This window comes from Gorilla gorilla, chromosome 18 (assembly GCF_029281585.2).
Source record: "Gorilla gorilla gorilla isolate KB3781 chromosome 18, NHGRI_mGorGor1-v2.1_pri, whole genome shotgun sequence".
Taxonomy (NCBI): Eukaryota; Metazoa; Chordata; class Mammalia; order Primates; family Hominidae; genus Gorilla; species Gorilla gorilla.
This window is the reverse complement of record NC_073242.2, coordinates 97493858-97508055: the sequence shown is the minus strand read 5'-3', so window position 1 is coordinate 97508055 and position 14198 is coordinate 97493858. Positions and strand designations below refer to the sequence as shown.

The 14198-nt window shown below is 47.9% G+C and overlaps 1 protein-coding gene across 5 annotated transcripts in view; it reads right to left on the bottom strand.

The window, feature by feature from the left end:
- SLC7A6 (solute carrier family 7 member 6) overlaps window positions 1–12152 on the bottom strand; it is a 36831-nt gene extending 24679 nt beyond the window's left edge. For 2 of the 5 annotated variants that reach the window (XR_010131363.1, XM_055366259.2), the window contains exons 1-3: window positions 10691–11080; window positions 9278–9328; window positions 1797–2355 (exon numbers count right to left, since the gene is read on the bottom strand). Coding sequence is in view for 4 of the 5 variants with exons in the window: in XM_055366259.2 (XP_055222234.1) it covers window positions 1797–2319 (523 nt within the window). In the remaining variant the exon portion in view is untranslated. Of the gene's footprint in view, window positions 1–1796; window positions 2356–4344; window positions 4482–9277; window positions 9329–10690; window positions 11083–12064 lie in introns of those variants that run through there. The other 3 variants (XM_063699672.1, XM_055366260.2, XM_063699671.1) reach the window with 3 other exon arrangements.
- Window positions 12153–14198: the final 2046 nt, after the last annotated feature.

Here is a 14198-nt window from a genome sequence, read left to right as displayed (position 1 = left end):
ATTTTCTAAATAAACATGCTTTGTGAGGTTTTTTTTGTTTTGTTTTGTTTTTTTTGGAGACAGGGTCTTGCTCTGTCACCCAGGCTGGAGTGCAGTGGCGTGATCACAGCTCACTGCAGCCTCGACTTCCCGGGCTCAAGAGATCCTCGCATCTCAGCCTCCTGAATTGCTGGGACCACAGGCACACACCAACATGCCCAGCTAATTTGATTTTTTGTAGAGACAGGGTCTCACCATGTTGCCCAGGTTGGTCTCAAATTCCTGAGCTCAAGCAATCCTCCTACCTCGGCCTCCCAAAGTGCTGGGATTACAGGCGTCAGCCACCATGTCTGGCCTAATAAACATATTTTATAATCAGAAAATTATTCCCTTTTTTAGAAAGCTCAGTCAGACCAGAGTCTCCCTAGCCAAAGCCTATCAGACATACAGCTGAGCAGCCGCCTTCCCTAATCCTAAGGGTATCTGTTTCCCCCTCACTATCCCAAGGAATATGGAGGGTTTTCCCTTTAATTTGTCTTTAACAAATTCCATAAAGTAAAGAGGCATGGGTATTCTACAGTCCTTTATTGCTAACTCCAAGGTACTCTCAGGCTATTTTTAACACTGGATAAACTGCATATACTGCCAATGCTTTTGCAAGCGGAGATGTGGAAAGAACAGAATATTATTAAGTACCTCTGGCAGTACAGTGCTAAGGAACATAGAATTCTGGGTCTTTCTCATTTAAAACACTAGTTCTGCAAGGCTGGGTAAATTCACAGCAATCTTTTCTCCTTACTACCCCATAAGAGAAAAAGGAAAATAAAGAGGGATCAACTGAGATCTCTCAGGTTCTATCTGCAGAAAACTCAAATGTGGCCGCAGGCAGAGCTTGTTTACAAAGTCAGTGTAAAGAAGTCTGATACACTAGGAAGAAAAGGTGTTTTGTTGTACCTGCTGCTCAGAGCAAGCCACAAAGAGCAGCAATGGCAGACAGGAAAGGGTCCTGTGGGCCTGAGGTTTAACACCGCAGGACTCCCACAGTCTAGTGAAGCCTACTTTCTCACTGATGACTTTAACTGGTTTAAGATAAAAATCTGGGAAATAAAATAACTCTTTTTTTTTTTTCCTTTAGCAACAGAATAAAGGCCTCAACACTGGTGGGTTTTTTTTCTGGGCTTACAACTAGCAATGTTGACTTCAATCGAAACAGCTGTCAAGACAAATAAAAGACATGCCCCAACCCGTCACACAAAACAGAACAAGGGCAGCCAAGAGAGGAGGAATATGAGGCACCAAAAGCCACGAACAGATTGAAACTTCTCCCATCCCCATCCTTTATGCTTACTTATCTCTCAGGACCAAATGACTGGTAAAATTACTTCCTCAAAAGGTAAGAAGCCTCCCTCCCCTCCAAAATGCAAAATATGCTATTCAAATATAAAGTATCTTTTTTTTTTTTTTTTTTTTGGAGACAGAGTTTTGCTCTTGTTGCCCAGGCTGGAGTACAATGGCATGATCTCTGCTCCCCACAACCTCCGCCTCCCGGGTTCAAGCAATTCTCCTGCCTCAGCCTCCCGAGTAGCTGGGAATACAGGCATGCGCCACCACGCCCAGCTATATTTGTTTTTTCAGTAGAGACGGGGTTTCTCCATGTTGGTCAGGCTGGTCTCGAACTCCCAACCTCAGGTGATCCACCCACCTCAGCCTCCCAAAGTGCTGGGATTACAGGCATGAGCCACCACGCCCGGCCTAAAGTACCATTATTATAGTACCCCCCACCCCCCAACATCCTCCCAATCTCAGCCCCCACTTACATATGCAAGCAGCAGCCAGGAGACGGCAGGCCAGGTATGGGGGATCACAGCTGGGGAAGGACGGCTGGATGATGTAGTTGGCAAAGGTGATGGCGATGATGGCCTGACCGGTGGGCTCAACAACTAGCAGTGAGACCCACAGGCGGATGAAGGCAATGAAGCCCCCAAAGGCCTCTAGAATATAAGCGTAGCTGGCTCCCGACTTGGTGATGGTGGTCCCCAGCTCTGCATAACAAAGGGCACCCACAACAGAGAAGAGCCCACCAATGGCCCACACAATCAGTGACATCCCATAGGAGGCAGTGTGTACCAGCACACCCTTGGGTGAGACAAAGATCCCTGAGCCGATCATGTTGCCCACCACCAGGCTGACCCCATTCAGCAGGGAGATCTCCTTCTTCAGCTGCATAGTTTCGGAGGATCTTTGAGGTGGCGAGCTGACATCTTCTTCCACCTGGGACTGGCTGGTGTTAGGGACAAGATGGTAGGTGGGTGTGGGCCTCCCAGGCTCCCTGGCTTCCATGACAAACGGTTCCTGCACACCTGTGTTTACTGTGGCCTGGCAAAGAATACAAGTATGTCAGTCTAGGGCAGGAGCTGGTGAGGCTCTATTTAGACCAGATTTCCCTGCCCACTTCCTATTTAGGGACAGCATGCCATGCACACAGCCCTAACTACAATAGGCCTGTCTCAGTTCCCACCACAGAACACAGGGAAATAGAAGTGGGTAGACCTTCACTGCTCCCAAGAAAGACACCATGAGAGCTCACGCATGATGTGATAATGACTTCTGATGACAAATACCTGTCCTGCAGCCCAGAATAGGCTGGCATTAAATTTGTCCAACGATTGGATTCTCCTTGAGTTATAGATTTCTGCTCTGTTCTCACCAGCTTAAAACCCACAAACCTGCCCTGCAGAGAAGACCAGAGTCCCTACACCTGGTACACAGTCATCACCAGCCTAAAAGGCTTCTCACTGTCCATACCCAGGTAATCCTGCCCAGTCACCTCTACCCAATGTAAACTGGGACTTCTGCAATGTCCAGCAAGACATGGAGACATCTGCAGCTACTCTCAGGCCAGTACAGAACATGAGGAGGTGATGGGAAGGGCGAGGAAGATGCTAAGACAGGTTTAGTCATTGTAGTGACTAAACCAAGGGGAAGTCCCTCATGAAAATACACGCCTGGCTGGGCGCAGTGGCTCCCACCTGTAATCCCAGCATGTTGAGAGGCCAAGGCGGGCGGACCACAAGGTCAGGAGATCGAGACCATCCTAGCCAAAATGGTGAAACCCCGTCTCTACTAAACCTACAAAAATTAGCTGGGCGTGGTGACACATACCTGTAATCCCCACTCAGGAGGCTGAGGCAGGAGAATCGCTTGAACCAGGGAGTTGGAGGTTGCAGTGAGCCAAGATCACGCCACTGCCTGGCGACAGAGCGAGACTTGGTCTCAAAAAAAAAAAAAAAAATACATGCCTGGGTATCACTGTGTCTGCAACACCTACCTCACTCTCCCAAGTTGCTGCTTGCCCATTCCACATCTTTCTTTTTCCAAAGTACCCGAAAGAGAAGGGTTACGTAATAAGACAGGGTGGAGAAAGGACATCCAGGGACATCCCAACCCAGGGCTAATTTGCCACTGGCATATTTGCTTTCTTCCCCAGCATGCCCCTCATGTTGGATTCCACATTAACCTACCTATGAAGGACCCAGAATCTATCAAAGGAAAATAAGCACCTTCCTGACCCTGCACTCAGCGTGATCTTCTCCCTCCCTCAACTCCTGTGCCAGTCACACTTCTGATCCTTTGATCCCATCTCATCTTCAGAAGAAATCTGGTGGGCCATTTGATTCCCACCCACGAGTTAGTCCTTTAAGTTCACAGAGATAACCTCCAAGAATCAGCAATAGGAACAGGATCGGCAAGCACATCATCTTTCCAGAAGTCTCTTATCTGTTCAACAAATGTGTATGTGATGTGCCCGAATCTGGCCTCATGGAGCTCAGAGCAAGGAAACCACAGAGTCAAGAGTGAGTAGTTCTTAGGGGACATGCTGATCTCCACAGTCCCCACCCAAAACTCCTGCCTTCCCTGTCCCAAACCCCTTCAAGTCTGGACCTGAGACCAAGTAAAAAAGCTCCTCCTAGGCCCTAGTGAAGCCTTCCCCCAGTCCCAGGAGTGAAGGCAGCCTACCTCTGCTTCAGTGAGGCTGAGCTTTAAGGCAGCACCACTTTTGCTCTCACTCTGGCACCAAGCCATGCAGGTTTCCTGTGCAGGCACCTGGAAACATATTTGTTTTCATGTGCCTCTCAGGTGAGCCCAGGCATCCATTAGAACAAAACCAGTACACAGCTGGGGAGCCTATAGTCTCACATAAGAGTCAGGTGCGAAGAGACCTAGGATGCCTTTTCTACCCAAGTCAACACGGAGACAAGCAGAGAAATCTGACCCCAGTGACCAATACAGCTCCCCCTATTCCATCAGACTCTAGCTGGGAGGAGGGATTGAGGTTACTAGGTATTCCCTTTGTATTCATAATACCTGGCACTGGTGTCGCTGATACGGCTTTATCAGGTTTGTCAAATACACTGGCGAAACTACCCAGTGGCCTTATTTAGAGAGGTGGGGCACAGTCACAGCCCCACAAGACCTCACGCCTAGAATTTCAGTCGCAGCACCTGAATGAAAGACAAAGTTCCTGCTGGAAGGTTAAGGACTCCTTCAGCCAAGGAGAGTAGCAGAATCACACAAAACTGAAGGTAGATAAGACTTTTTTCTCTTTCAGTCTCTCTCTCTCTTTTTTATTCAAGAGACAAGGTCTCACTTTGTCACCCAGGCTGGAGTGCAATCATGCAATCATAGCTCACTGCAGCCTCCAACTCCTAGGCTCAAGCAGTCCTCTATCTCGGCCTCATGAGTAGCTAGGACTAAAGGTGCTTGCCACCATGCCCAGCTATTTATTTATGTATTTATTTATTTTTTTTTTAATTTGTCTGTAGAGACAGTGTTTCACTACGTTGCCCAGGCTGGTCTTGAACTCCTGGCCTCAACTGATCCTCCTACCTTGGCCTCCTGAAGTGCTGCAATTACAGGTGTGAGCCACCATGCCAGGCTTCTTTATCTTCATTCAGTAACAAAATGCATGCTGGGCACAGTGGCTCACGCCTGTAATCCCAGCACTTTGGGAGGCTGAGGCAGGCAGATCACAAGGCCAAGAGATTGAGACCATCCTGGCCAACATGGTGAAACCCGGTCTCTAATAAAAACACAAAAAAAATTTAGCTGGGCGTGGTGGCATGCACTTGTAGTCCCAGCTACTCAGGAGGCTGAGGCAGGAGAATCACCTGAACCTGGGAGGCGGAGGTTGCAGTGAGCCAAGATAGCGCCACTGCACTCCAGTCTGGTGACAGAGCAAGACTCTTGTCTCAAAAAAAAAAGAAAAGAAAAATGCAATTGTTATCAAGAGCCTGTCCTTGGCAAAAGTAGTTAAAGTTCCTACCTCTTTGCTAAACACCCAAGAGCAAAATTGTGATGTAACCCTAGCAGCTCCCAAGAGCACATGACTAAGTCCCAGGCTGGCTTGACTACACATACAACCCCAGGGCCATCCCTTACCTTCTCTCCATATCTAAACTTCACCTTGGCAGGGCACAGTGGTGCACACCTGTGATCCCAGCACTTTGGGAGGCCAAAGCAGGTGGATCACTTGAGCCCAGGAGACCAGCCTGGGCAATGGCAAAACCCTGTCTACACCAAAAAACTACAAAAGTTAGCTGGGCATGGTGGCACACACCTGTAGTCTTAGTTACTCAGGAGGCTGAAGTGGGAGGATCACCTGAGCCCAAGAAGGTTGAGGCTGCAGTGAGCCATGATCACACCACTGCACTCCTGCCTGGGTGACAGAGACCCTGTCTCAAAAAACAAACAACAAAAAGCACAAATAAAATGGAAGCAGACATGATGACTCACGCCTATAATCCTAGTATTTTGGGAGACCAAGACCAGAGGATTGCCTGAAGCTAGGAGTTCAGGAGTAGCCTGGGCAACATAGCGAGGTTCCGTCTCTATAAAAAAATGAAATAAGAAAAAACTAGGCCAGGCACAGTGGTCCACACCTGTAATCCACCACTTTGGGAGGCTGAGGCAAGAGGATTGCTTGAGCCCAGGAGTCCGAGACCAGCCTGGACAACACCGCAAGACCCCATCTCTACAAAAAATACAAAAATTAGCCAGGCACGGTGGCACATGCCAGCTACTTGGGAGGCCAAGGTGGGAGTATTTCTTGAGCCAAGGAGGTCAGGGCTGTGGTGAGCCATTATCATGCCACTGCATTCCAGCCTGGGCAACAGAGCAAGACTCTGTTTCAAAAAAAAAAAAAAATCCAATATAAAATGGAAAGTCCTCAACTTCCAGCTTCCACTCAGGATGGATAGCACATTCCCACTCCAGTGACAAACAACAATTTTTCTTGGAGCCATCAGAAAGCTGAAGTTACAGGGCAACTAACTAGATTCAAACTGATGGAAAGACGGCCACCTCCAGGGAGATAGAGAGATACAAGGTCTGGCTCACCTGTGGCAGTGGGAGAAAGATGAGACCACCATTTAGGTGAGTCAGAAGAATTCAAGTAAATTTTTTTAAAAATTACCAAATGTCAAGTGTGGGTTAGTAAGAGCCACAGACACTCAGGCTTTTTCCATAGACCTCAGTGGTTACTCAGAAGAAATACTGGGCAAGTAACCTGAGAAAACCTCTCTTGGTAGTGCTGGCTTATGGGAGGGAAAATACAAAGGCCAACCTATACCCTTCTCCTCTAAAGAATAAAAACCATAAACCCCTGGGAAAGGGCAGCAAACTCTGTCACTCCTGAGGCAGCTGGGGCAGGATAAAAGATAAAAAAAACCTCTATGCCTGGAGGAGGGGTAGGAAATTCTGGGCAAGACCACTGGAGGTGTCTTTCTCCTGGGAAAAGGGCAGGAGCACCCAGAAAGATCCACTCCCAAGACCCAGGGAAACAAACAGGGCCTGCTTAAGACTGAGGCTGAACCAGACAACAGAGAAATCCCTACTCCCTACCACCAGGTTAGCAAGCACCCAGGAACAAGCAACAGTAGTCTGCCACTGAGACTGTGCACTGAGGCATAGGTGCACAGAGAAATCCTAAAGCTGAGGGTGGCTGGACGCAGTGGCTTACACCTGTAATCTCAGCTACTCTGGAGGCTAAGGCTGGAGGAACTTGAGGCCAAGAGTTCGAGACCAGCCTGGGCAACATAGCAAGACCCCATCTCTACAAAAAAAATTAAAAAGTAGCCAGGCATGATGGCACACGCCTATAGCCCCAGCTATTTACTCAGAAAGCTAAGAGGTAAGTTTGAGTTCAGGAGTTGGGAGGCTGCAGTGAACCATGATGGCACTACGGGCACTCCAGCCTCGGTGACAGAGTGAGATGACCGAGTGAGACCTTTTTTCTTTCTTTTTTTTTTTTGAGACAGAGTCTTGCTTTGTCACGCAGGCTGCAGTGCAGTGGTACAATCTTGGCTCACTGTAACCTCCACCTCCTGGGTTCGAGGGATTCTCCTGCCTCAGCCTCCCAAGTAGCTGGGACTACAGGTGTGCACTACCATGCCTGGCTAATAAACTGAGGGTATGGATGGAGGATAACCACTGAGAAAAAGCCTCCCTCCAGCAAACCAACCGTAAGCTGGCAAGGAAACATGAGAAGAATTTGAAGCCATTGGTGCACCTAACGTAACCATAGCAACAATAACACCCAAACACTACTGTCTCCTGACTAGGAGTTCAAACTCCCATACAAACAGTCTAGCAAAGAAGAGCTGTACCCAGTTCCCAAAATAAATACTATATACCTCAGTCTCTACTGTTCCACACACAGTATCTGGCAATCAGTAACAAGTTACAAGCAACATAAAAAAAGCAAGAAAAACAACCCACTATCAAGAGGTAAAGTAATCAATAGGACCATATTGAGAGATGACCCAGATAATGGAAACATCAAACAAGGAATTTAAAATAATTGTGTTTGATACATTTAAGGTTCTACTGAAAAAGTTGAACAGCATGCAGAAACAAATGTGGAACTTTAGCAGTGAGATGAAAACCAAAAGGGTCAAAATGGAAAAAGTGAAAAAATAGAACATCAACCTGTGGGGCAATATCAAATAGCCTAGGTAAATATTTTTTAAATACGTATTTTTGCTCTTTTTTTTTTTAGACGGAGTTTCGCTCGTTGCCCACGCTGGAGTGCAGTGGCTCCATCTCGGCTCACCACAACCTCTGCCTCCCAAGTTCAAACAATTCTTCTGCCTCAGCCTCATGAGTAGCTGGGATTACAGGCACATGCCTCCACACCCAGCTAATTTTTTTATTTTTAGTAGAGACGGGGTTTCACCATGTTGGCCAGGATGGTCTCGATCTCTTGACCTCGTGATCCGCCCGCCTCGGCCTCCCAAAGTGCTGGATTACAGGTGTGAGCCACGACGCCCGGCCCCAGCTAATTTTGTATTTTTAGTAGAGACGGGGTTTCTCCATGTTGGTGAGGCTGGTCTCGAACTCCCGACCTCAGGTAATCCACTCACCTCCGCCTCCCAAAGTGCTGGGATTACAGGTGTGAGCCACCGCGTCCAACCACATTTTTGCTCACTTTTAATAACTTTAGAATATAACTGACTACTCAAAACAAAAATAGTAGTAATGTATTATGGGATTATAGCATATTTAAACGTAAAAATGTCAAGCCGGGCACGGTGGCCCACACCTATAATCCCTGCACTTTGGGAGGCTGAGGCAGGGGGAATCACTTGAGCCCAGGAGTTTGAGACCAGCCTGGGCAACACAGCAAGACCCTGTCTCTACAAAAAATATAAAAATTAGCCAGGCATAGTGATGCATGCCTGTAGTCCCAGCTACTCAGGAGGCTAAGACAGGATGATCCCTTGAACCTGGGAGTCAGAGGTTGCAGTGAGCTGAGAGATCGCACCACTGCACTCCAGCCTGGGCACTTCAGTGAGACCTGGTCTCCAAAAAAACAAGTAAAATGTCTGGCCAGTCAGTGGGAAGCCAAGAAGGGAGGGAGGATCACTTGAGGCCTAGTTCAAGACCAGCCTGGGCAACATAGGGAGACCTCTGTCTCTACAAAAGGAAGAAAGAAGGAGGGAAGGAAAGAAGGAAGGAAGGAAGGAAGGAAGGAAGGAAGGAAGGAAGGAAGGAAGGAAGGAGGGAAGGAGGGAAGAGGGAAGGAGGGAAGGAGGGAAGGAGGGAAGGAGAGAGGAAGGAAGGTAGGTGAACTGGCTGTATTAACATCAGACATTTTCTGTCACAGTACTTATTCTTCAGGTAACAATTGATAAAGAAGAATAAATAATGGCAAAAAGCTACTAAGACTCTGTTTTGAAGGAATCTGCATTTAATTAATCACAACAGCAGCTACATACATTCCAAAAACAGCAGTGCGTACCTGTGTGAGACGTGTTGTCTATCCTGTCCCCAGAGTAGATCTGCAGACCCTCTGCAACAATGGAATGAAAATCGTTGATTCAAGAGGTCAATTATTAAGACATTACCTCCAGCTAGGCATTATGAGAGGGCATCAAAATTCTACCAGATCACCCTCCTGAATTGGCTATCCTTTTCCCTCAATTTTTATCCAATTCGTAAGAGAAATTGCTACTTCCAATTAGTTACAGGTGCCACAAAAAAAAAAAAAGAGAAATTGGTATGTGAGGATCACACACAATATCAATCTCTCTCAGCCTGGGTAACATGGCAAAACCCCATCTCTACAAAAAAAAAAATACAAAAAATTAGGCTGGGTGCAGTGGCTCAAGCCTGTAATCCCAGCACTTTTGAGAGGCCAAGGTAAGAAGATGGCTTGAGGCCAGGAGTTTGAGACCAACCTGGGCAACATGGCAAAAACAAAAAAAAAAAATTTTTTTTTTTTTTTTTTTTTTTTGAGACAGAGTTCCGCTCTTGTTGCCCAGGCTGGAGTGCAATGACGCGATCTTGGCTCACTGCAACCTCCGCCTCCTGGGTTCAAGCTATTCTCCTGCCTCGGCTTTCCGAGTAGCTGGGATTACAGGCATGCGCCACCACACCCGGCTAATTTTTTGTATTTAGTAGAGACGGGGTTTCACCATATTGGTCAGGCTGGTCTCGGACTCCTGGGACCTCAGGTGATCCGCCTGCCTCGGCTTCCCAAAGTGCTGGGATTACAGGCGTGAGCCACCACACCCAGCCAACAAAAAAATTTTAAAAAATTTTAAATTTCTGCAGTCTCCTGCAGCAGGTAATAAAGGAATTTAACAGACTACTAAAATTTCCCCATGAAAATTTAACCACGAAACTGCCACAAGCAATTTTTGGAATAAATGAATTTATCACAATTCAATTACATCAGAAAACGGGATGAAAGGGGGGAAAAGCTCAATTACAAAGGAAGTTTTACAAAGTGGATTTGAAACCAAAATTTTTGTAATGACTAAAGGAAGAAATGCTATTGAGAATGTTTGGAAAAACTCAAAACCATTTTTACTGTGTACTCTCACACCACAATAATCAACACAGAAGAATTCTGTGACCAAATGCCGGAGGGGGAGGGTTCCCCACTAACAAGCAATCATTTCTCCCCAGGGACACCAGCTGAGTGTCCTCCAGTTCAATCCCAACACTATCTACCTGGAGACAGCATCAGATCCCACAGCAGAAGGGCTCAGTTCCACAAGACTGCCCCTCCCCCACAGGATACCTGGCACAAATCCAGGCCTCCTGAACTTCTGACCGAACTGTTTCAAGTTGGGGCTCCCAAGACTCCTCTTTCAGTTCAATTAATTTGCTACAGCGGCTCACAGAACTCAGAGAAACACTTACTTACCTTTACTGGTATATTATAAAGGCTATTACAAAGGATACAGATGAAGAGGTTTGCAGAGCCACATATGGGGGAAGGGTCACAGACTTTCCTTGTCCTCCCAGGGAGAAGTACCATCCAGGAACCTCCACGTGTCCAGCTATCCGGAAGCTCCCCAAACCCCCGGCCTCTTGGGTTTTTATAGAGGCTTCATTACATAGGCATGAGTGATTAAGCCACTGGCCATTGGTGATCAACTTAACCTCACCCTCCTCCTTTCTCCCCTCCCCGGAGGTTGGGGGTAGGGCTCAAAGTCCCAACCCTCTAATCCTGACTTGGTCTTTCCAGTGACCAGCCCCCATCCTGAAGCTTTCTAGGGGCTGCCAGCCACCAGCCATCAGCATACAAAAAGACATTACTTTGATCTTTCTAAGTATTTTAGGAGTTGTATGCTAGGAAACGGGCTGAAGACCAAAAAATATTTTGCTATATCACAGAGAAATACATCAAAATCTTTTTATTCCCCCCTCTGGTTGAATCAAAATCTTAACTATGGTGAAAACACAGAAGACTTTTTCTTATAAAACTCTCTGAGTTATGGCCAGGCGCGGTGTCTCACACCTGTAATCCCAGCATTTTGGGAGGCTGAGACGGGTGGATCGCCTGAGGTCAGGAGTTCGGGACTAGCCTGGCCAACATAGTGAACAACCCTGTCTCTGCTAAAAATACAAAAAATTGTCCGGGCATGGTGGTGGGCACCTGTAATCCCAGTTACTCGGGAGGCTGAGGCATGAGAATCACTTGAACCCGGGAGGTGGAGGTTACAGTGAGCCAAGATCGCACCATTGCACTCCAGCCAGGGCAATGAGAGCGAAACTCCTTCTCAAAAAAAAAAAAAAAAAAAAAATCCACCACAATTGGGAGGCTGAGACGGGCAGATTGCCTGAGCTCAGGAGTTCGTGACCAGCCTGGCCAACATGGTAAAGCCCCGTCTCTACTAAAAATACAATAATTAGCTGGGCATGGTGGCGGGCGCCTGTAATCCCAGCTACTTGGGAGGCTGAGGCAGGAGAATCGCTTGAATCCAGGAGGCAGAGGTTGCAGTGAGCAGAGATCGCGCCACCACACCCCAGCCTGGGTGACAGAGTGAGACACTGTCTCCAAAAAAAAAAAAAAAGAAAAAACCCACCACAATTACTCTTTAGAAAGAATTGTAATATAAATAAATGTATAATTTATTTTTATAATAAATTACAGTGTTATTTAATATGTAATACTAAAGAGTTGTTAATTATGTGTAAGCCATTCTGTTTACTAGTATTGTATTCACACTGTATACAAGTAAAAACTCTTTGTAAATCACACAAACAAAAGAAAAGACAGCGCAACAATATTCACCTGTCAAGAAATACGCGAACATCACACTTTCATAAGCCACCTCCTCATAAATGGGTCCAGTACTGAGAAGGAAATGAAGTCCCCTGCAGCAAGGCCTAACTCCACTTGTCTGCCTCGGCCACATAAACTCTGCAACAAAGAGTGGGAGGGAACTGATCAAAAAATGAACTCTTTTAACCTGAGAAAGCTGATTTAAATATATATATATATGTAATTATTTTTAATTAACCAAGAAAGCAGCACAATGATATTTCCTTGTAAAATCTAAATTTTACATGCCCGGCAGGGGCAGTCCTAATTACTAGCAGGTTCCATGACACCCACAGGGTGGGTATAACTGAAGTAGCCAGCCCAAACCTGTCAGAGAACTGGCCTTGTCACATTAAATCATGCATGTCTAGGCAGCTCTGGGCCCCAGGTCCCGTGGGCACCGTTTACATAACTTTTTTTCTTTTTTTTTGGAGATGGAGTCTCGCTCTGTCGCCCAGGCTAGAGTGCAATGGCGCAATCTTGGCTCACTGCAACCTCCGCCTCCCGGGTTCAAGCCATTCTCCTGCCTCAGCCTCCCGAGTAGGTGGGACGACAGGTGCCCACCACCACACCCGGCTCAATTTTTGTATTTTTAGTAGAGACGGGATTTCACCGTGTTAGCCAGGATGGTCTCGATCTCCTGACCTCGTGATCCGCCTGCCTCGGCCTCCCAAAGTGCTGGGATTACAGACCTGAGCCACCGCGCCTGGCCTGCATAACTTTTTTAGAAACTAATATACATCCAAGAAATTACAGCAGGAAGCACAAAGGTCAGGAAATTTCTTCTACTAAGAAGTTCCAGGGGGATGGGGATCATAAAACCGGTATATGCAATAAAAATACATCCATGGCCAAATAGGGAAGGAGGACAAGGAGAGGAAGAGAGGAGAAAATCAGGCTGATGGTTTTCCACACACTTGCCAGGAAAATAAACTCCAGTGTAACGACTTGAATAACGATCTGAGATCAAAGTTGGGAAGCAAAAGCCGTCTGCGCAGCACACATGGGACCTGAGTAATGCAGGCAGCCTGGGCAGGTCCCCAGAAGGCCTCACCGCCACCAAAAAGAGGTGGAACTGATATAAGGAAGTACTCACAGCCTTTCAAGTCTGCTCCTCCCAGATCTGAAATCTGGGAGCAGTTCTGAGAGACAAGCTCCGGATGGCTGGGCACTGAACTGCCGCCCTGCGAGATGAGCTGCCCTGGCTTTTTCCCCTATCAAGGGCAGAGACTGAATTCTTTTTAACTGTGTCACCAAGCCCAGGGCATACAAGAGGTACTCAAAAACGTGTTCGCCGACACCCTGATTCCTATTTATACTGACCATTACACAACATGTTTGCTTAGAGCCCAGCAAAGAATTTTCAGAATGTTTCACGTCTATCTCCCCACATTCAGGAGAGATAGTCACACAAGATGACAGGCTATAGGGACGCTCAAAAGAGCCATAATCACCAGGGGCACGCGGGTTCCCCAGCGCCAGCAGCCCAACGCTCCAGGCTCCAGCACGCCACAAAACCTTGCGGCATTCTCTAAAGTAAAAGGACTGATTTTAAAATGATAATCGTCATTCTTGCGACAGCCCCAGGAAGCCTGGCTCCTAAGGTCCTGAGCCCGCGTCTTTCTTTGCCCCACCGCGGCCGCCACACAGCACAGGTTCTCCGTCCTGCAGTCGGAGGCGCAGTCACAGTCCCACTCAGGGTCACCGTCGCACAGTCTCACGCTCGCGGCGCGGCCCGCGCACTCAGCGTCCCGGTCACCCTCGCACCTGGGATTTCCCTCTCCACACACACCCCCGGTCTCCCTCACACTCGCCGCGTCGCCAGCACACCCCAAGACTGGCTCCCTCGCGGTCACCATCAGCCTCCGGGGCTCGCACCCATACAGCGTTTCTCCCACACTCGGCCCTCACTCTCGAGGTCCCTCTCTCCTCGTGGCGCCCCCCCCCCTCACCCGCAGCGCCTCTCGCGCGGCCCCGATCGGCCAGCCCCGCGCTGTTTCTGGGCCGCATCCCGCTCCCGACGGCGGCAGCGAAGACCCACAGGGTTCGGCTCCCACAGAACGCGGCCCAGCCCCGGCCCCGCTCCCGGCGCGCCCGCCCATGG